Below are 22,209 nucleotides of genomic sequence, written 5' to 3' on the forward strand. Positions count from 1 at the left end.
GTGTTGTTCGTAAACCACTTGGATTTCCCAGGTGTTCACCTGGTATTCCCAAGAATTCCAGGTATTATGGAGATAAAAGGGACGGTCCCGACATTCCCTGCGGCTCTGCCTTCGTTCCTGCTGCCCTGGGGAGAGGTTGGAGGCTTGGGAATGGGTTGGGAACACCACGTCCTGGTTCACTGTATGCTTCTCTCCGTTCATAGTTGAGCCCATCCGCAGTGGTTCATCGTCCCCAGGAGCAGGGATCCTCTTTCCTGGAATGAGGAAATTCCATGCCATTCCTGCTGCCATTCCAGGAGCTTCTCTGCAGGATGGGTGAGGGATGGAGGATGTGCTCACCCTATGTCCTGCCTTATAAACTCTGTACAGGAGACCTTTCCCCCCCCCCCCGGGAAAGGAGGTTTCAACACCAATGTGAAGACTGCTCCTGACTCCAAACCTTGGGAATACCGAGGTGGGATCATTCCATGGCGCTCCATGGAAACACAGAGTCCTCATCCTGGCATTGCATTCCCAAGCAGCCCCCCCCCCACTTCTCCTGCAGGTGAACACCCCAGGTTAATCCTGGAAGCTTCTCTTGGGATAACGAAGATCCCGGGATCCCCCTTGCTTGCACCTTTGAGCTCGGAGCAGCGCAATTCCCACTGGGAAGGCTGGAAAAGGCAAGAGGAGGATCCAAGGCTCCAGGGGGATGCCTCGGAGGCGTTCGGCTTCGCACCGTGTGCTTCGGAGGCGGGTGAGGATGCGGCTCCTGCCAAGGGGAATCTCGCTTCCGTCACCTCCTTCCACAACTGCTGCTTCCTCCTCCTCCTCCTCCTCCTCCTCCCTCTGCAGAGCTGTTGGGGGGGGGGGGGTGGCTTCCAGCTTTTCCTCCCGGTGTTATCCATAGGAAGCCTCTGATCTCCATGGGAAGGTGCTGGTGCCATCCTGGAAACACCGGGGCTGGGCTTTGCTGTGTTCGAGGACGGATATGGGGATGGGGTGGGTTTCCAGACAGCATTCCAGGGAGAATACCTTGGATTACAGTTAATGGAGCTCATTTAATGCCCATCACCTTAAATACTGGCTCCTGGAGGGGGCGAGATCCCTGTGGCCCACCCATTCCTTACCAAACCAAAGCCATTGTTTGAGTTCCACCTTCCTCTTCCTGCTTTATTTCCTTACTTCCCCCTTTTCCTGCCCCTGTTTCTCTACCATGCCCTTGAGAAACAAATGCAGTTTGGGAAGAGGTGGGAGGGGGGCTGAGCAGGATGGATCCAAACGGAGGCTCCATCCTTGTCCATGGGGATGCTGCGGGTTCAGAGCACGGAAAGGGAGGCAATGGGCTTGGAAAAAAAAGTCACCAGGAGCCAAATCCCTTCTGTTCCAGCTTCCTGGAATGAATAATCTCCTAAGGAAAACCAAGCAGCGAGTGTCCCAGCAAGGGCCAGGCTGGAGCTGCTCCATTGATCCCTGCGGTGGCCGCTTATCCTTAAGGAAAAGCAAGTGGAATTCTTGCTTCCAATGCTCTGCATGGGGAAGGGGGGGTTACTGCCCCGGCAGCCCGTTTCACGTGTGTTTCCCAGTTGTTCCATTAAGATCTCCGTTTCTATTAACGTTTTGGGGTTATTTATTAGTTAATAATCAGTTATTAATTAGCTATTATTATTAATAATGATAAGCCCCACATGCACCACTGCCTCCTGCCGCTCTGCAGCGGCATTCCAGAGCCAGCCGCATCCATGGAGAAGGAATCCCCCCCCCCCAAGTAAAGCAATTCCAGCCCGTTTTGGGGTGAATTCGGGGTGTTTCAGCGCCTTTCCCTGCCCCGATGGCTATGCCTAAGGCAGAGCACGCCGTGGTTACAGCCGTCCAATCAGGAGAGGGAACGGGTATGATTGACAGCAGCTTGACAGCCTCCGCCAATAGGCTCGGGGGGATGACAGGCGTTCTCGTCGGCCAGTGGGAGAAGGGAAGGTGATGCCTCTCAACCAATAGTACGCGAGGAGGCGGGCTTTCGGGAGGAGCCAATGGAGAGCTTCGTGGGCGGGGCAGAGCAAGCCGAGAGGCCCAATGGGCGACGGGCGCTGCGCGCCTGCGCAGGCTGACGCTCGGGCGGGCAGTGCGGCGCCGAGGCCCGGAGGCGGAGGGCAGCGATGGAGCAGGGCTATGGCGGTAGGTGCCGGGGGCCGCCGCTTCCCGGTGCCTCCCGTTTCCCCGGGGGCAGCGGTCGGCGGCGGCAGCGCCTTGGTCCTCCCGGTACCACCGGAGGCTTTGGGGGGGGGGGGGGGGGAATAGTCAACCCCCTTAAGGGACGCGTTGAGCCCGCCTCCCGTGAGGGGGCGCGGCCGCTGATTGGCTGAGCTCCGCGTCTCTCAGCGCTAGGGCGCCGCTGATTGGTGGGTGGGTGGTGGTTGGATTGGGGGGGGGGTGTGCGGAAATGGAGCCGGGCCCATTTCTAAAGACGACACAAAATGGCGGCCGCCGACACGCCTCCTCCTCCTCCCCCCCCCCCCCCCCCCATCCCGTGTCGGTTTCCCCCCCCCTTCCCCTCCATGGCCTCCGGTTGTGACCCCCGGGCAGGCCCCGTTACCCCCCGGTTGATGCCGCTTCGGGCGGCTGCAGCATCCCCCCCCCCATCCCCATCCCGCCTCCATGAGGTGTTTTCCTCCTTTCCCGTTCTAACGGCGTTGGCAGGGAAGGCGTTAATCCATGAGGAAGGAGGTGAGAGCGCGCCCGAACGCCGTTGAGCTTTGTTTGGTTGGGGGGGGGGGGGAAGAGCCGCCCGCTTTCTGAATGGGGTTGAATGGCTCTAAAGCGTTAAACGAGGGCCGGGGGTGAAAGGAAAGCACCCAAATGGAAGGCTTAACAGAGGGAGATCGGTTGTTGGAGCTTAACCGGAGGGGAAAGGGTGGTGGCGAATGGTTATGGGTGCCAGGGCCCCTTTGGAGCCTCGCACTGCAACCCCTTCCTTGGGGTGTATAACACGATTCCAGCTGCAGAAGGATTTGATCCGCGGCACCTTTGGGTGCGTGTTTTTACCACGCTCCTGCTGCCCCACGGGGTGCTTTGTCCGCGGGGATGGTTCCGTGGTTCATGCGGGCTTGATGGCAGCGCAGAGCTGTTGGGATCGCTCAGTGCGTTGTGAAGGGTTCTTTGGGCATAAAGAGGAGGTGGGAAGCTGTGGTGAGGATTAAAACCGCCTTCAATGAGCGCTGCTTGCCTCTACGTTAACTCCAGTGCTGCCCGATTCCAGCAGAAACCAAGCTTTATTCTCCCTGGATAAAGTCCTTTGTTGGAATCAGCAGGAGAAGAACGTCTGCTTTGGGAAGGAATTCCCTTCCGGATCCTGGCTTTTTCTTCTGCAGGTGTTAAACAGTGACTGAAGCAAGTAAATCCCTCATCATTGCTCTGTCTGCTTGGCCTTTCCCAAGCTTTACCCCTGGCTCCGGGAGCGCTGTCTTGGGAATCAGGACACATGGTCCCTTTTGAGTTGTTTTTTTTTCCCTTCTCTGCATTTGTTATCCCAAGGGAGTGTGATGGGGACTTATTGGCTTATCCCACTGGGGTTTTTCCTCCTGGGAATGGTTATGGATGTGCTGTGCTTAAGTCCTTAATACCCACGCGGCTCATGAGGCACTGAGCTCGTGAATTACCATGTTCTTCAGGGGTACTGAAAGCTTCAGGTGTCTTTGTCTTGAGAACCCGAGGTCTTTGCTTTGAGAACCTGAGGTCTTTGCTTGAGAGCCTGAGGTCTTTGCTTGAGAACCTGAGGTCTTTGCTTTGAGAACCCGAGGTCTTTGCCTTGAGAACCTGAGGTCTTTGCTTGAGAACCTGAGGTCTTTGCTTTGAGAACCCGAGGTCTTTGCCTTGAGAGCCTGAGGTCTTTGCTTGAGAACCTGAGGTCTTTGCTTTGAGAACCCGAGGTCTTTGCCTTGAGAGCCTGAGGTCTTTGCTTTGAGAACCTGAGGTCTTTGCTTTGAGAACCTGAGGTCTTTGCTTTGAGAACCTGAGGTCTTTGCTTGAGAACCTGAGGTCTTTGCCTTGAGAACCTGAGGTCTTTGCTTTGAGAACCTGAGGTCTTTGTTTTGAGAACCTGAGGTCTTTGCTTGAGAACCTGAGGTCTTTGCTTGAGAACCTGAGGTCTTTGCCTTGAGAACCTGAGGTCTTTGCTTTGAGAACCTGAGGTCTTTGCTTTGAGAACCCGAGGTCTTTGCTTTGAGAATCTGAGGTCTTTGCTTTGAGAACCCGAGGTCTTTGCTTTGAGAACCCGAGGTCTTTGCTTTGAGAACCCGAGGTCTTTGCTTTGAGAACCTGAGGTCTTTGTCTTGAGAACCTGAGGTCTTTGCCTTGAGAGCCTGAGGTCTTTGCTTTGAGAACACGAGGTCTTTGCCTTGAGAACCTGAGGTCTTTGCTTTGAGAGCCTGAGGTCTTTGCTTTGAGAACCCGAGGTCTTTGCTTTGAGAACCCGAGGTCTTTGCTTTGAGAACCCGAGGTCTTTGCTTTGAGAACCCGAGGTCTTTGCTTTGAGAACCCGAGGTCTTTGCTTTGAGAACCCGAGGTCTTTGCTTTGAGAACCCGAGGTCTTTGCCTTGAGAGCCTGCGGTCTTTGCTTTGAGAACCCGAGGTCTTTGCTTTGAGAATCTGAGGTCTTTGCTTTGAGAACCTGAGGTCTTTGCTTGAGAACCTGAGGTCTTTGCTTTGAGAACCCGAGGTCTTTACCCTGAGAACCCGAGATCTTTGCTTTGAGAACCTGAGGTCTTTGCCTTGAGAACCTGAGGTCTTTGTCTTGAGAACCTGAGGTCTTTGCTTTGAGAACCTGAGGTCTTTGCTTTGAGAACCTGAGGTCTTTGCTTGAGAACCTGAGGTCTTTGCTTTGAGAACCTGAGGTCTTTGCCTTGAGAACCCGAGGTCTTTGTCTTGAGAACCTGAGGTCTTTGTCTTGAGAACCTGAGGTCTTTGCTTTGAGAACCTGAGGTCTTTGTCTTGAGAACCTGAGGTCTTTGCTTTGAGAATCTGAGGTCTTTGCCTTGAGAACCCGAGGTCTTTGCTTTGAGAACCTGAGGTCTTTGCTTTGAGAACCCGAGGTCTTTGCTTTGAGAGCCTGAGGTCTTTGTCTTGAGAACCTGAGGTCTTTGCCTTGAGAACCCGAGGTCTTTGCTTTGAGAACCCGAGGTCTTTGCTTTGAGAACCCGAGGTCTTTGCTTTGAGAGCCTGAGGTCTTTGTCTTGAGAACCTGAGGTCTTTGTCTTGAGAACCTGAGGTCTTTGCCTTGAGAACCTGAGGTCTTTGCCTTGAGAACCCGAGGTCTTTGCCTTGAGAACCCGAGGTCTTTGCCTTGAGAACCTGAGGTCTTTGCCTTGAGAACCTGAGGTCTTTGCCTTGAGAACCTGAGGTCTTTGCTTTGAGAGCCTGAGGTCTTTGCTTTGAGAACCCGAGGTCTTTGCTTTGAGAACCCGAGGTCTTTGCTTTGAGAACCCGAGGTCTTTGCTTTGAGAACCCGAGGTCTTTGCTTTGAGAACCCGAGGTCTTTGCTTTGAGAACCCGAGGTCTTTGCTTTGAGAACCCGAGGTCTTTGTCTTGAGAGCCTGCGGTCTTTGCTTTGAGAACCCGAGGTCTTTGCTTTGAGAATCTGAGGTCTTTGCTTTGAGAACCTGAGGTCTTTGCTTGAGAACCCGAGGTCTTTGCCTTGAGAACCTGAGGTCTTTGTCTTGAGAACCTGAGGTCTTTGCTTTGAGAATCTGAGGTCTTTGCCTTGAGAACCTGAGGTCTTTGTCTTGAGAACCTGAGGTCTTTGCTTTGAGAGCCCGAGGTCTTTGCTTTGAGAACCTGAGGTCTTTGCTTGAGAACCTGAGGTCTTTGCTTTGAGAATCTGAGGTCTTTGCCTTGAGAACCTGAGGTCTTTGCCTTGAGAACCTGAGGTCTTTGCTTTGAGAACCTGAGGTCTTTGCTTTGAGAGCCTGAGGTCTTTGCTTTGAGAACCCGAGGTCTTTGCTTTGAGAACCCGAGGTCTTTGCCTTGAGAGCCTGCGGTCTTTGCTTTGAGAACCTGAGGTCTTTGCCTTGAGAACCTGAGGTCTTTGCCTTGAGAACCTGAGGTCTTTGCCTTGAGAACCTGAGGTCTTTGCCTTGAGAACCTGAGGTCTTTGCTTTGAGAACCTGAGGTCTTTGCCTTGAGAACCTGAGGTCTTTGCTTTGAGAACCTGAGGTCTTTGCCTTGAGAACCTGAGGTCTTTGCTTTGAGAACCTGAGCTCTTTGCTTTGAGGAGAACCTGAGCTCTTTGCTTTGAGGAGAACCCGAGCTCTTTGCTTTGAGGAGAACCCGAGCTCTTTGCTTTGAGGAGAAGCTGAGCTCTTTGCTTTGAGGAGAAGCTGAGCTCTTTGCTTTGAGGAGAACCCGAGCTCTTTGCTTTGAGGAGGAGAACCCGAGCTCTTTGCTTTGAGGAGAAGCTGAGCTCTTTGCTTTGAGGAGAACCCGAGCTCTTTGCTTTGAGGAGGAGAACCCGAGCTCTTTGCTTTGAGGAGAAGCTGAGCTCTTTGCTTTGAGGAGAACCTGAGCTCTTTGCTTTGAGGAGAACCCGAGCTCTTTGCTTTGAGGAGAACCCGAGCTCTTTGCTTTGAGGAGAACCTGAGCTCTTTGCTTTTAGAGCACTGCATTTTGGGCTGAGCAGCCTCTGTTTTCCTGAGGTTTTGAGTAGGTCCAAGCTACTTTTGCCTCCTGGATTAACATCACCAAGGTTCCATCCGAGACAGCTTCAAAATGGCATGAGAGGAGCTCGCTTCTGATCCCATGGCTGCTGCTATTTTGGGTTTGGTACTGAGCAAAGCTTCCCTGTGCTGGGTTGGCTTCCTCTTCCCGCTGTTTTCCAGCTTGGAGCACACCTGGAGGCTGGAATCAAGCTGGGATTGTGCCTGGGCCAACCAGGAGCACAATGGTGGCCCTCAGAGCTGGAGGGAAGAAGTGAGAACGTTGAGCTGTGGAGTTTGGGTGGCTGAAGTTGATGGCTTGGAGGTTTGGCCTTGATTTCCATGCTCTATCTCACCTCAACACCCCCCCTCTGCAGCTGGAAAACCACATCCCGGCCTCATCCCACTGGGAAGCGAAGCTGGAAACAGGGACATGCCAACGGTGGGAAAGGAAATAGCTCAGTAATAAAGCTCTGATGTAAGAGGTGGTGACGTGTCCAGTTCCTGATTGCTGGGACAGGAGCTCAGAATTCCAGTGGGAAGCATTCTGGGAGCTTCACCCCCCCCCCCCCCCAACCCCAGGCTCCTGGAGAGGGTGAGGTATCCTCTGCAGCCTCACTTAGATGGGAAAAGCTTGGTGACATCCAGAGGAAATCTGTGCTTCAAAATTGGGGGGTTTTGCTCCCAAAAAAGAGGGAAGTTTTGGGAAAACTGGAGGTGGTCTCCAAGAAGTGAAAGCTTTGTGGAGTCAGGAGACACCTCCCAAGAGACACAAACGTTCTTTGTAGGGCTAGGACGAGGGGTGATGGGTTTAAACTGGAGCAGGGAAGCTCAGCTTGGACATAGGGAAGTTCTTCCCCATGAGGGTGCTGGGACACTGGGATGGGTTGAATGGAGAAGGTTTGGATGCCCCATCCCTGGCAGTGCTCAAGGCCAGGTTGGATGGGGCTTGGAGCAAGCTGCTCCAGTGGATGGTGACCCTGCCCATGGCAGGGGTTGGAACTGGATGAGCTTTAAGGTCCCTTCACCCCAACCCATTCCATGATCTTTAAGGTGTGGATGGGTTTATGGGTAATAAGTCCAGGTTAAACCCCCATTTACCTGCAGGGAAGTGGCAGCCAAGCTCCTGGGAAGTGCTTTAGCACATCCCAGCACACTGGGTTTGATCCCAAGGGTTCGTTTCCGTGCTCTCAAGGTTTCATTGCAGCACGGAGTTCCTCTGGTGCCCTCCGGTGTTGCTGAGCTCACGGAGGGCCCTTCATCCCTGAGGATGCTCATTCCCCCCTGGAAGCTTGGGAATGGTTTCAAGTGGAGACATGAGTTATTTCGGTGAGGAAAACCAAATCTCTGCTGGGAAATAGGAGCTGGTGACCACGGTGGGATCTGTGGTGCTTCCTTCACCAGTGCTTCACCCACTGCTGATGTGGGGGAGAGCAGACTGAAGCCACTTCATTAGTGCAATGCTTGCAGTTAGTGCTGGGAAGTGGAAGAGCTCCATGTGTTTTACTGGCTCCTGGAATTTGCATTCCTCACCTGGGCTCATGTATGAGGATATCCAGTATTCCCTAGGGAAAAGGATGCTTGTGCTGGCACAGCACAACTGGACCGTCTGTTCTCAGTGTTGGTTCTGTTCCTTGGATGGCTTATCCCACAGGTTTTTCTCCCCATGGAATCGTGGAGTGGGTTGGGTTGGGAAGGACCTTAAAGCTCATCCAGTCCCAACAAAGCATCAGGCAGCTCCAAGCAGTGAAAAGCAGGAGCAAGGCTCTAAAGACTTGGATGGGTTGAGGGTCCTTTAGGGGAAGAACCAAGGCCTGGGCCAGCAGCAGAGGTGATGCTTTAACAGCTCCCTTCTTTCCCTTGCAGGTTATGGCACTTGGAACACTGGAGCCACCAACACTCAAGGTGAGGTTTGTGTCTCTGAGAGTAGAGCTTACTTTTAATTCTTTGTCAGAATAATGGGATGCAGGAACACTTTATTCCACCTTTCATCTCTTCTACGTATTTTAAATCATTTGAAGTGATTTTAAATCATTTCTGCTTCCTCTGGTACCATGAAACACAATTCTGGGGGTGATGAACATGCTGGGGTGGGGGGTAGTGCTGCAAACAAAGCCTGTCCAAGGCTATTTGGGACTTTGGGCTCCCTCTTGCCCAGCCTAAACAGCAACAGCACCACCAAAATACCCCCAAAAGTGATAGCTTGAAAAACCATCTGCAGTTTTACTGCTTCTTGAGGGGGTTTATGGAATGTTTGAGCTGTTTTCAAGTGTAAAATACTCAAAAGTGCTTCAAGAAACATGTAAAAATCTATGAATTATCCATGACATTTCCCTAATCAGCTCTTGGAAGTCCCGATTTCCTCCTTCCCATCCTTCTTACCAGTGATTAAACTTGAATTAGATCCATTGCACCTCTCAGCTTTTGACTTTGTGGCTTTGGAGGCTGAGCCACCCTTTTCTTTCTGTCCCCTTCAGGTACCTATGGGACAAATGCGACGAGCTGGCAAGGTATGTGCTGACTACAACTGTTACCTCGGGGTTTGGGGTGCTCTGCTCAGGCTCTGCAGCTCTCTTCCACCTCCTGCACTGTGTCTGCTCCACATTGGGGTGCAGAACTCTCCTCATCACTGATTCACGTCTTTCCTTTTGCCTTGCTTTGTGGTTGTAGCTCTTTCTTAGGCCCATGGAGCATCACAAAGCTCTGTCCTGGTGGCTGTGCCTTACAGCAGGGAAATTACCTTGTGGATGAAAATAGGAATGGGAAATTACCTTCCCATCTCCATTTCTCCCTTGGTCTTGGACAGCCAGATGGGTGCAGTAATGAACTGATGTATTGATTCATAAGATGGTTAATATCAATTTCCCCTCCAAACCCAAGGTTTGCCCTTGGAATCTGGCAGCTTGGCCGTACACAACCCACTGCCACGGGCAGGGGCACCTTCCACTAGAGCAGCTTGCTCCAAGCCCTGTCCAGCCTGGCTTTGAACAGGGATGCTTCATCCAAACCTTCTCCATCCAGCCCATTCCAGTGTCCCAGCACCCTCATGGGGAAGAACTTCCTTATCTCCAAGCTGAACTTCCCTGCTCCAGTTGGAACCCATCACCCCTTGTCCTGTCCCTGGTGAAGCTCCCTCTCCACATCCTTGGAGCCCCCTTCAGACCCTGGTCTCCATGCAGCTTCTCTTCTCTCAGCCTGGCTCCATGTGGGAGCTTCTCCAGCCTCTGCTCATACTCATGGCTTCTGGCCTTGCTCCAGCAGCTCCATGTCCTTATGTTGAGGACCCACACAGTTGAGGCTTGGGGCAGAGGAATCATGGCTCTTCCCCTGTTTTAGAACCCACCTTTCACTTCAAGGAGGTCAGATCCATGCCCGGTGGGATCTATCCACATCCAAACTCTTCCTCCTGTGTCTGTCACATGGAATTAACACCCATGTCCTTCCCCTTTCCTGCCAGGCTATGAGGGCTACGACTACTACAACACCCAAACCACCGCCGCCAACACCGCAGCCTCCTACAACTACGCTCCTGCCAGCTCCAGCAGCTGGGAAACCCACAAAGCTTCGGATCTGAGCCTCAATGCTGATGTCGGCTCTTCCATGCACATCAGCTCCTACGGCCCCGAGCACTCTGCCAACGAGAACTCGGATTCCATCATCGCCAAGATCAACCAGCGCCTGGATATGCTGTCAAAGGAGGGCAGCGGTGGCACGGGGGACGGGTTGGAAGACCAGGAGAGGTGATTCTGCACCTTGCTTATGTTTCCTAGGGCTAACTATGGCTTTTCATGTCACTTGCAGTTGCAATAGGGCAAAGAACCGGGTTCTGTCCTCGGGCCACAACAGCCCCGTGGGATGCTCCAGGCTTGGGGAAGAGCAGCTTGGAAGCTGCACATGGGAAAAGAGCTGAGAGTGTGGATTGATGGTGCTGGACATGAGCTTGTGCTCGTCAGCACCAGTGTGGCAGCAGGGATTGTCCCCTTGCACCGGGCACTGGTGGGGCTGCAGCTTGAATGTGGTGTCCAGTTCTGGGCCTCTTGCTCCAAGACAGACGTTGAGGTGCTGGAACAGGGCCTGGAGCACAAGTGTGATGGGGAAGGGCTGAGGGACATGGAGGGGGGGGGGGTGTCAGTCTGGAGAAGAGAAGGCTCAGGGGGGGACCTGATGGCTCCCTACAAGCGCCTGACAGGAGGATGGAGCCAGGAGGGGCTGGGCTCTGCTCCCAAGGAGCAAGGGATGGGACAAGAGGAAACGGCCTCAAGCTGCACCAGGGCAGGTTTAGATGGAGCTGAGGAACAATTCCTGCCCCAAAGGGTGCTCAGGCATTGGAACAGCCTGGAAGTGTTCCCAACCCCTGTAGACAAGTCCCTTATGACCCTGGATAGTGGTAGGCTTGGCAGTGCTTGGAACGTTTGGACCGAATGAGAGCGACATGGGATACAAAAAGTGATGGATTTGCAGGGATTAATGGTACTTTAATTGTGGTTTTCTGGTCCAAACCGCCCGGATTGGGATGCAAACTGGATGCAAACCGCTGTGTGAGGGGTGGGAATGTCACCCCTGGTGCTGACCATCCACTCCTCCCACAGCTCTTTCAGATACGAGTCCTTCGACTCCTACGACTCGAGGTCCTCCATGAACGACCGGGACATGTATCGCCCCGGCTACGACTACGGCGACGTCGGCGCCGACCGGAACGATTCCTTCGGGAGCCAGTTTGACCGCAGGGATCAGTCACGTACCAGAGGGAACAACTACGGGCTCCTACGGGGCCGGGCTCAGAACCGCATCCAGAACCGCGGGCGACTCAACGCCTTCAACCGCAGCGAGCACTTCATGCCCTCGTCCAGCTCCGAGCGCCTCTCGGCCCGTTGGAATGAGCTGAACTACATGGGAGGGCGTGGGATGGGGGGGGCCGGATCCAACAGGCTCCCTTCCCTCTTTTCCCAAGCCCTTGTTCCCGATTATGGTGACTACGGAGATTACGGCGACTACGGCGACTATGGGGATTACGGCGACTACGGCGACTACGGCGATTACGGTGACTACGGAGACTATGACTATGGCATGATGGGGATGTCGGGCATGGGAATGGGACGGTATGGGAATATGCCGTATGGAATGGGGAGGCAACGGAACAGAGACAGGATGGGGTCGGTGCCCTGGCACATGAACACGCTCATGGTAAGTCGTCGCCGTCGGGTTTGGTTTTTGGTCAGGGTTGGGTGTTGCTTCCCTCTGGGGGTTGGCTGGAAAGTGGAGTCCTTTGGGAAGCATGAGCCTTAATTCGTGGTGCTTCCATGAATTATTCCACTGTGGAATAATTCACCTTTTCCTGAACAGGGATGGGTACCACTGAGCTTGTTTAGACCCATTTGCAATCAAAACAGAGCCTCTGAATGCTTCCCCCCATCCCAGATCCGCTCACTATAACCTAGCTACAAAATCCTTTTATAACCAAAGCCACATCTTGCCGCAGAAAAAAATATGGACTCGGGGATCAATGGGATCAGACAAAAGCCATTTATTACAAAGCATCTATCCTTTTTTATACTGTTGTCTGCATCTGCTTACAATGGCTTGCTGTATTATAATCGGATACATATTCTTGTAGCACCCAGCAACTACTGCTACATATACAATAGCTGGCTGTATTATATTTGGATACATCTACAATAGCTTGCTGTAGTATAATTAGATACATATTCAATAGCTTGCTGTATTGTGATTGGATACATACACAATAGCTTAGTATATTATACTTTGATACATCTTCTTGCAGCATACAGCAGCTAGTATACAATTGATCAAAGAAGCGAATGGGAACTTAACCTTTAAAACTTGCTAACAGTTCACTGTTTTGTATCTTATCACATTCCAGTTTCTTCTTGTCTTGCTTGCACCGTTCCTTTTGCTCCCTCACCCACGTCCTCCTTCATCCTCGGTTCATGTCGAGCTCCACGGAGGCACTTGCTGACTTGGGAACGTGGCCGTTATTCTTTGCTAACAATCCATCCACAACATCTGCAGGGTCACAGGAACTGAGATGTAGCACATGGGTGGAACGCTTTGGTTTTTGAAGCTTCTCTTAGTGCCTCAAGGTGAATGATCCCAATGATTCCTTTCCCCTTCAGCCCAAGAGAAGAGGGTTCCGGAACCGTTCCGGAGGGCGGTCGGATGGAGAGGGGGGAGGACGCAAGAGGAAACAGTCCCAGAGCGGGGACGAGCCTGACAGCAAACAGGCAAAGACTGACAGCGAAGGAGATGACACCGACAACGGTACGAGCCCAGTTTGGGCTGTTTTCCTCTGGTTTTAAGTGTTTTCTCTTTCATCTGACTGAGAATCGTTCCATTTCAAAGCTGGGGGGGGGGGTTGAGGATTGATTAAGGGAGTGTTAAGTGGGACAAACCCCCCCCAGCACCAACTTAAACAGTCCTTCTTTTGCACAGCAGATGAGGGAGAAGGAGAGGACAAATCGGGAGATGAAGCAGACAAAGGTGTAAGTATCCTTGTTTTCTATCAGTCTTTGTGGGAACGTGCTCCGAGGGCTGGAGCAGCTCGGCTCTGGAGCCAGGCTGGGAGGGCTGGGCTGGGTCAGCCTGGGGAAGAGAAGGCTCCTGAAGGGGAGACCTTAGAGCAGCTCCAGTGCCTAAAGGGGCTGCAGGAAAGCTGGAGGGGACTTGTACAGCATTCCTTGGAGCAGCCACAGATGTAAAGCTTGATAGTAAGGAAGCAATACTTAGTGGTGACATAGAGGAAGTAACACTTTGTGTTTCTCTTTTCCAGGAGGACAGGAATCGGGGTGATTTCATGGAGCAAGGTAGGGATTTACCCCCTCCCACAGCCCCCTGGAGTAACCCCATCACTTCAGCTGGTTTGGGATTGTCATCTCCAGTCAGGACCCATCAGCCCCAGGCACGTTGCACCCTTCTGCCTTGGGGTAAACCACATGTGGGGCTTGAGTTGCTGCTTTTAGGTCGTTTTCAGGGTGGGAGCTGAGGTGTAGCTGGATGTTAAGGCTCTTTCTGATGCCCAGAGGCTTCTTTACCTGACAACGCGTCAGGTGAATTGTTCCCTGAGTCCTTTGAGGCTGATGGGCCTTGGACTTGGTGCTTTCTACCCCAAAGCACTGCAGAGACGAGGTCTGCTGGATCTGCAGTTCCCAGTAATTACAACAACTACCTCAGAGCTCAGGAAGAGGCTGCTGCTTCCCTGTGGTTGGAAGCTGGTTTGGGAGAGGGAGAGCTTCCAGAGACTGAAAGCTGGTTGTGACTTCCCAATGCTGAGGGAACAGAGGGATTGAGCCCCAGAATTCCTCACCCAGTCCAGTGGGTGACGGGGAGCAGAGTAACTCTGATTTATTCCTCAGCATCAGGAGATGGCTGTGAGGATGATGATGAGGAGATGAAAAAGAAGAGGGAGAAGCAGCGGAGAAGAGACCGGATGCGCGATCGCGCCATGGACAGGTAGGAGCAGTGATAAACGGGTCCCTTGCCAGCATTATTCCATGTGAACAGGGGAATCTCCTGGGGGGTCTTATTGTGGGACTCTGCACTCTGATTTCAGCAGGTTTTCACCCATTTTTGTGTGGTTTAGGATTGTTTTGAGATGAGGATACCATGGGGTTTCGTACATGGGTCAGCATAGAGTAGTAAGTCCAGAAAGGTATTTAAGAGGCTGTGTATGCACTTATACACTCTGCACTTACACGTGTATCTTTAGCTCATTCATTGCTTTATTTTATAGCATTATAAAGGCTGTATATAGCAAAACACAAGGCTGTATCTGCAGCTTTGCTATAAAACAATACATTTAATGAGCTAAAGACAAGATGAAGCAGCCACGTGGCACCAGTGTTTCTCTGTCGGGTGCCAGGGATCTGCACATCCAAGAGCACCCATGAATTTAGCCCATTGCTTTTAAACTCACCCAGGGTTTTAGCATCCACTCCCATAACATAAAGCTTTGAGGAGAAGGAGTTGCTGTTCAATCTGTGCAGTTTCTACCATGATTACAGTGGTCCAAAATGGGGTAAAACTGGGGGGTTTGTGGTACTTGGAACGACAATGAGGTATAAAACCACACCAGGGGTGGTGATGGTCCTGATCTTAATGTTATTCCTCATCTGTGGTTGTGACTTCTCTGCTTAGGATCCAGTTTGCCTGTTCTGTCTGCAAGTTCCGCAGCTTTGAGGAAGAGGAGATCCAGAAGCATCTCCAGAGCAAATTCCACAAGGAGACCTTGAGGTTCATTGGTACCAAGCTCCCGGATAAAACAGTGGAGTTCCTGCAGGTAGGTGGGATGCTGGCGTAGCTCAACCCTTCCCTGCATCCATACTGGGATAGCAAGGCTTCATTTAGGGTCACTGGGCTTCGTTTGGTCCACCCAGAGCCGAGGAAGACGATAAAGACCAGGGAGTGGTTGCGTTTTGGTGGCATTTATCAAAGATTTGGGATCTCCCACAGGGAATCTGATGGTGACATGGGAACAGGCTTCTGTTTGGCTCCGGTTTGATCTTTCCATCTCTGTTATAACATGGCAGGGAAGGGAGAACCTTGGCCTCATCTAGTTCATTCCCTAACCACAGGCTTCCCTGTGGGTATTCCCTAGGGAACTCATTTCCCTTTGGAGCTCCTTGGTCATCAGTGGAGGACACTGGGTTTTCTCCTCTTCCTTCCAGGAATACATCGTCAACAGGAACAAGAAGATCGAGAAGCGGCGCCAGGAGCTGACCGAGAAGGAGGGCACAAAGCAGAAGCCAGATCCTTTTAAGGGTAAATCTGTGTCCAGAGACAGAGGCAGTGTGCAAGGAAGGAAAGACAAAGGTGCTGGTGTGGTTGGTTGGGAGCAATTTGAGCCATCCAGCTGCAGGTTCTGGGTGGCTTTTGCCAGCACTGAGAAACAAATGGACTTGATGGAGAAAAGGAAGCACCCGGCACCGCTGGGAGCTCTCAAGCAGCAGGTTCCTGAGGCTTGTGCAATGTCAGGTGCTAAAATGAAGGTTAAAAGGGGAAAATACCCCAAAAGTGTTGATTTTTGAGGCTGTTTGGTTAACGCAGCTGGATTCTGTGTTCATTCTTTAAGTGCTAAGGTTGATCTGTTGGGGCAGTGAGGGTGATGGGGAAAGATCCCTTGTGCCATTGGGAGTGATGAGTGGAGTTGAGTTAAGCTCCAGGGAGAAAAGCTGAGCCTAGGAAGAGTGGAGGAATGAAGCCAGCAGTGGGGGGGGAAGCTTGATTTGTCCCTTCCAGCCTTAAATAAGTGGATTTGGCAGGGAAAACCAGCCTCGGGTGAGTCGATCACTTTGTACCCCAGGCTGTTATTCCCGTCTGTCCTCCTCCTCCACTTGGGTACTGTGTTGGGGTGATCTGGTTTAGAGCAGAGGAACCGTCCTGCCCATCTTAGAGCAGCATATGGGATGCTTTTCTGTCTTGGAAAGCTGACACTGGAAGGAATAGGAGTGCTGGATTAGTGTGACAGTAGTGCCTGAGACATCCACCAGCTGACCGTGTCCCTTGGCTTCTGGCTGACATCTTCTTGTCTCTGTAGGCATTGGCCAGGAGCACTTCTTCAAGAAGATCGAGGCAGCTCACTGCATGGCCTGTGACATGTTAATTCCTGCACAGAACCACCTCCTCCAGAGGCACCTGAGATCTGCTGATCACAACAGGAACCGCAGGGTAAGCGATGCCTTCACCTCCATGGGTCCCGGCGCTCCAGGTTGGTTTGTGGCTTCTAAAAGTCCTCCTCAGAGGGTTTCTGAACACAGCACGACGTGAAGCTGCTGCCCAGGGGCTTGTGGGGCACTTGCAGATGGGCTGAGCAGGGTTTGTTGGAACACAAGTGGATGAGAAATGGGGAAATGAGCACAGAAAGGGATGTTGAAAGGGGAACGTGGTGTTTCTCATGCGTTGGCAGCTTGGCCAGTGCAGGCTGAATCACAGAATGGTTTGGGTTGGAAAGGACTTCAGATCATCCAGTTCCAACCCCCCCTGCCATGGGCTGGGATACCTCACACTAAACCATGGCACCCAGGGCTCCATCCTTGAACACTGCCAGGGATGGAACGTTCACAGCTTCCTTGGGCAACCCATTCCAGTGCCTCAGCACCCTCACAGTAAAGAACTTCTTCCTTATATCCAGCCTGAACTTCCCCTGTTTCAGTCTGAACCCATCACCCCTTGTCCTATCACTCCAGTCCCTCTCCAGCATCCTTGTAGCCCCCTTTAGACCCTGGAAGCTGCTCTGAGCTCTCCACACAGCTTCTCCTCTTGAGGCTGACCAGCCCTAGTGTATGTGCAGGACCTCGCTCTTGGCTTGGTTGAGCTTCATGAGCCTGGCATTGACCACCTCCCAAGTGTGTCCGGATCCCTGTGGATCCCATCTCTTCCCGTTTCCAACAGAGGTTTGTTCCTTTCACAGATGGCTGCAGAGCAGTTCAAGAAAACCAGTTTACACGTGGCTAAGAGCGTCCTGAATAACAAACACATCGTGAAGATGCTGGAAAAATACCTCAAGGTGAGTGGGTCAGGAAGCTGGCAAGTGGTGCCGAGCTCCTGGAGCAGCGCGGAGCTGCGGGTCGGTGACGGGACGTCTGCCTGCATCCGATGGGGATGAACGTAGGTTCCTCTCTGCTGCCTTTTGCTCTCTCAATCCCGGGTCTGGTTTCTTCTCTTCCATAGGTGCTTATTTTACACTTCTCGTGCTTTTTCGGTTTGCTTTGTGTTCATGTATTGAACCCGCAGATGTGGCAAGCAGCATTCCCAGCCTCAATCCTGAATCCATCCAAACCGAGACCGTAATTAAAGAAACCAAAGTAGCCAAAGGAATTCCACTTCCCCCCCCAGGCCACCCCTCGAGCTGGGGCCTTTGGAAGCGACACACACACACACATACACACCAGGCTCCCCCCCACCCTACCCCACAGTGAGCGTGCGGGTCGGGAAGCCACCCCTTGACTCCCGCTGGGATTGAATCCAACGTGGATGGCGCCTGCTCCATCCCCTGCACTGGGAGAGAGGGGGAGTTTGTACCCTGTGTAAAGAGCTGGGCTTGGCGGCGCTCCCAGCAGCTCCAAGGGACACAGCACCCCGAGGTGGGTGCACCCCATTCCCGTGTGTTGAAACACCCTTCTTAGCACCCCCCCCCCCCCCCCACCTTCCCCTTTATATTCCCCCTCCTTCCTCTTCCCTTGGGAACATTTAATGAGCTGACCTTCAGAGCCGAGACCGGAGCACGAGGAGAGGGCAGGGGAGGGTTTGCTTAAGCCCAAACCAGCGTTCGGAATTCCAGAAGGAAGCCTGGAAGGCAAACGCAGTCTTCAGAGCATGGGGGGGGGGTTTAACCCCGCTCCATGTGGGAATGCCGGGTGCTTATTCCCGGCCTAAAGAGCGGGTTGAACGGGCTGAGACCCGCATCCAAGAGAGAGAGGAAAGGTCGCAACCTCCTCCGCTGGGCGAAGATGAAAAGAAGCACTTGTGGCTACTTGCTGGTTCCCTGGGAATCCGGGACCAGCCCAGGATCCGGCGGGACAACCCCTCGGTTGCAGCCTGGCAGACGAGGGCTCACAAGAGCTGCCATGGGGCAGCAGATGCTTCCCCTTGTGTGTGTGTGTCCCCCCCCCAGCCCCAGTGTTGAGGGCAAGGACGAAGGGGGGGGGGAAAGCCCAAAATCCAGCCCCAAAGCAGTAACATCCCCATTAAACCCCTTCAAAACTGCGACTCCAACCCCACTGGGTCCAGTGCAAAGAGACTCCGAGCTGGGAGCTTGTCCCAGGATGGGCCGGCTCGGCCCTGCCGCGGCCTCTCATCCCCGTTGACCAGGAGGGTGAGGTAAAAAAAAAAACCAAACCCCTGCGGTACCCTCAGGAGGTGCAAACCTCCCGGATTGTCTCCACGACCGTTTAAAAAAACCACCAAAAAAAAAAAGCAAAGAAATTAAAAAGTTAAATTAACCCCCTTCTCCCCCCAAAACCACTGGAACCACTCAAGTGCAACTCCATCTACCCCTGCCAGGGTCCGCAGGCACGGCCACATCTCCCCATGAGCAACGGTATCAAAGGCTGCCGGCAGATCTAAATGAATCCCGGGCTCCTGAGCTTTGGCCAGCGGCAGGAGGAGATCTTCGGAGCCATCCCAGCACGGTCTCCGTATCATTCCCAGGTGCAAAACCAGGCTGAAAAGGGGTGGAGGAAAATCTGAGGATTGCAGGTAATGCCAAGAGCCGCCTTCGCCATAAAAAAAACCAACCCCATGCTCTCGGCACAGCTCCTGCCCAGGGGCGAGACTTAAAACTCAAGACTTGGGGCCGCATCAAGAGATGAGTTCTTGACCATCGGCCTAAAGATTCCTCCTCCTCCGGGATGGCGGGACACCCTCGCCTTTCCCATGGGAAAGCCGGGAGAGCCTCCACCACGAGTGGACTTCACAGAGCCCCTTTCCCGATAGATCTGAGCGGCGATAACGGACGTTGGGGTCCAGATCGCGAGGTTGAGGGTTGAGTTTGGTTTTTGCCTCCCTCTTCCGTAGTTCTCCCCGTCAGCTCCATAGGGCTCAGCAACCACATTCCTGAGCCCGGGAAGAGAGGAACGGTGAGGTTTTCTCCTCCGTCTGCATGGATCTTCTCGCGTGGAGGCAGCCAGCCTGGGCTGAATGGGATCCAGGCGGATCTTAACCCCAGGGTGTGGGGTTGTGGGAGGGGGAAAGGAGGAAGGATCCGGAGAGGTTTTTCCTCCTGTCCGGAAAACGAAGCCCTCTCCCTGCCCCACGGCAGTCGATCCGCTCACGTGTGAGGTTTGCGTTTCCCCTGCGAGTTGGGGGGAGCCAAACAAAATAGGGAATTTCAGGAATTTGCCCTCGGATTTGCAGCCTGGGTGCGCGTGGGGCAGCTCCTCGCTGGCAAGGTCCTGCTCATAGAGCAGCAACATCCCTCCTTTGACCTCCACCTCTGGGAATGTGAGCAGAGCCGCCCCCCACACCACCCCGATGCCTGCAGGGAGCGGGGCTGGGATCCGCAGCAAAGGTAACGAGGTGACAATTCCAACCTAAAATCCAACAAAACGCACCCAAAAAAGCCCCCCAAAATCCCCAAACCTGGCGGGTTTTGGGGTCCCCGCGAGGGCTCCGAGGTCGCGTCGCATCTGGATCCCTCCGTCTCTCGCGACACACTAAAAGGCGGGATGGAAACCTGGAGGCGCCGCCGCAATTCCCACCGAGGGAAGGGGAATCCGCCCGGCAGCAGCTCTGAGCCGGGGGCCGCGGGCTTGAGGAATTCCCTTTGGATTTGACTCGTCTTCACTTAGATCCCAAATTCCTCCCGGGTGAGGAGCGGAGCCGTAGCGCAGGGTCCGTCCCCGGTGCCCGCGGCGCCTTGTGGGACCATTAATATTTCACTGGCTCTTTTCCACTCCTTCCAGGTGTGGGATCATTTGTTTTCCCTGCAAATCCTTTGGGATTTTCCATGATGGAGATCTCTTTTAATTACCGTTTCCACCATGCCCAGAGCGGGCCGTCGCCAAGCCGATTTCCACTCGCTATAAACCTCCTGTCCCGTGTGTTCCCGGCGGAGATTCCCGTTGCTCCCTGACTCCTTGTCTCTTTTCCCCCTCTTTTCCCGCAGGGAGAAGATCCCTTTACAGATGAAATCACGGATCAAGACGTGGATGAAGCTTTGGAAGGGGAGACGGCGCCGGGGAAGGAGCGACCGAAGCCACCGTGGCCGCCACCGCCGAGGTCTCCCAGGAAGGGGAAGGAGGAAGCGGGGAAGCGCCGGAAGCAGCCGAACCTTCCCAAGAGTTTTTCCAAAGCTGAGGAATTCCTTAAGAAGTTGGGGGAGCAGCAGGATCAACCCCCCAAACCGCTCCTGATGCCCCCGTTCCTGCAAGACGACGAGCTGGAAGCGGAGGAGATGACATCGGAGGTGACGTCGGAAGCGGCGGCGCCGTCGGAAGCGCCCGAAGAGCCCCCAAAATCGGTGGTTTCTCCCCAAAACGAAACTGAGGATTGCGCAGGAAAAGAGGAGGAGGAGGAAGGAGGAGGAAGCGGCCGGTAGGAGTGAGGAGGAAGAGGAGGAAGAGGCTCCAGTGGCAGCCACGGAGCCGCAACCGGAGTAACTGTGAATGGGTGCGAAGGTGACGGTAGAGGCTGTGATTCTGGGTTGATGATGAGGGTGATTAATTAGAGTTTGATTAATTGGGGGGGGGGGGGTGTTTAATTAAAGGGGAAGGGCCCAGCCATGGCCTTGAGGCGCTTCCTCATCCCAGTAGCAATTCCTTCCTGCAAATCCCTCTCGTTTGTGGTGGTGTTTTAGGATGGAAAACGCAGGATCCAGCCCCAAGAAACCCGGGAGTTGTTGGGGGGGGGGGGGGGGGGGAGGGTTTTAGAGCAAATGAATAAAAGCATCGATTGGATCCCGGCGGCTCCTTGGGTCTGGAATGCCGGCGCCTCATCCCCCCTAAATCCGCTGTTTTGGGGGGACTTTTCAGTTGGTTTCATCCCGAAAAAGGGAGATTTCCCCCTTTGGGGAATGCGTTCATCCCAGTCCTGCCCTCCCACGTTAGGGCTGGCCCGCATTTGCTGGGATTCCCGCTGGGAATGGGGCCGGGGTTCATTTTGGGGGCAGAAAGTTGTTTTACCCCCCCCCCCCCCCCAAAAACAAAACAAAAACCACCTTTTTCCAGGAGAATTTGCAGTTGTTCTCTGCACCCATTTCCCAAAGGATTCACCCCAAAACCCACGGCTGCGAGTTGGGGATTTATCAGCCGGACACGGAGTAAATCCTTTGGTTTGTTTTTTTTTCCCCCAAAATCCCCCCCCTTTTTTTTTATCTTTTTTTTTTAGCCCCATAAATGCAACCAACATCTCACCGTGCCCCGCGGTGACGTCACACACCCGCCCCGGTGACGTCACGCGGGGGGGGGGGAGGCGTGCCGCGGGTGCGCCGTGACGTCAGGCGCAGCGCGGTGAGGTCAGTGCGGCGCCGCTGCCGGACCCGCTGCCCCTCGGTACCCGGTTCCTCCCCCTCCCCCTCCCTCCTCTTCCTCTTCCTCCTCCTCCTCCTCCTCCCCTCCCCCCATTCGCCGCTCCGCGCCGCCGCGCTCCCCCCCTCCCCCCTTTCCCCCCTCCCCCCCCCCCGCCTTCCTCAGCGCTACCGGTACCGGGACCCGCCCGGCCCCGCCCCCACCTGAGGTAAGAGCGGGGCCCGGTGAGGGCAGCGGCGGCGGTGATGGGGGAGGGGGTTGGGTACCGGTGAGGGACGGAGAAGGGGAGACGGGAAGTGGGGAGGGGGGGGGGGTTCGGGATTCACCAACGCCTCATACGTCGCCCCGCCGGCGTAACCCGCATTGCGTAATGCGGCCGCTGCGTCAGGGAGGCCTACGTAAAGTGCGTGCGCGGAGCCCGCCCGTAGGTTTGAGGCCTAGCTTACGACAACGGCGTAAGGGGGGGGGGGGGGCGGGCGGTCACGCGCCGGCTGCGTAGGCCGCTGCGCAAAGCGGTGGAGGGAGGGGGTGTGCGGAATCTCCGCTCTTTACGCACTTTGCGTAAC

At 54.0% G+C, this 22,209-nt stretch overlaps 1 protein-coding gene across 1 annotated transcript; it reads left to right on the forward strand.

Annotated features, from left to right (window-relative positions):
- The first annotated feature begins 2,025 nt into the window (after positions 1-2,025).
- AKAP8 (A-kinase anchoring protein 8) lies at positions 2,026-20,862 on the forward strand. The gene is given in 16 exon segments (XM_061443298.1): positions 2,026-2,154; positions 8,532-8,570; positions 9,143-9,175; positions 10,123-10,405; positions 11,255-11,849; positions 12,800-12,944; positions 13,116-13,163; positions 14,036-14,132; positions 14,817-14,958; positions 15,347-15,440; positions 16,216-16,346; positions 17,089-17,184; positions 20,284-20,338; positions 20,341-20,459; positions 20,461-20,693; positions 20,695-20,862. Coding segments are annotated over 16 exon segments (2,211 nt in total). The 5' UTR covers positions 2,026-2,135; the 3' UTR covers positions 20,777-20,862.
- The last annotated feature ends 1,347 nt before the right edge of the window (positions 20,863-22,209 follow it).

This window comes from Pezoporus flaviventris, unplaced genomic scaffold (assembly GCF_033815535.1).
Source record: "Pezoporus flaviventris isolate CSIRO_AGI_PZ_B2104156 unplaced genomic scaffold, CSIRO_AGI_Pfla_v1 ptg000327l, whole genome shotgun sequence".
NCBI lineage: Eukaryota > Metazoa > Chordata > Aves > Psittaciformes > Psittacidae > Pezoporus > Pezoporus flaviventris.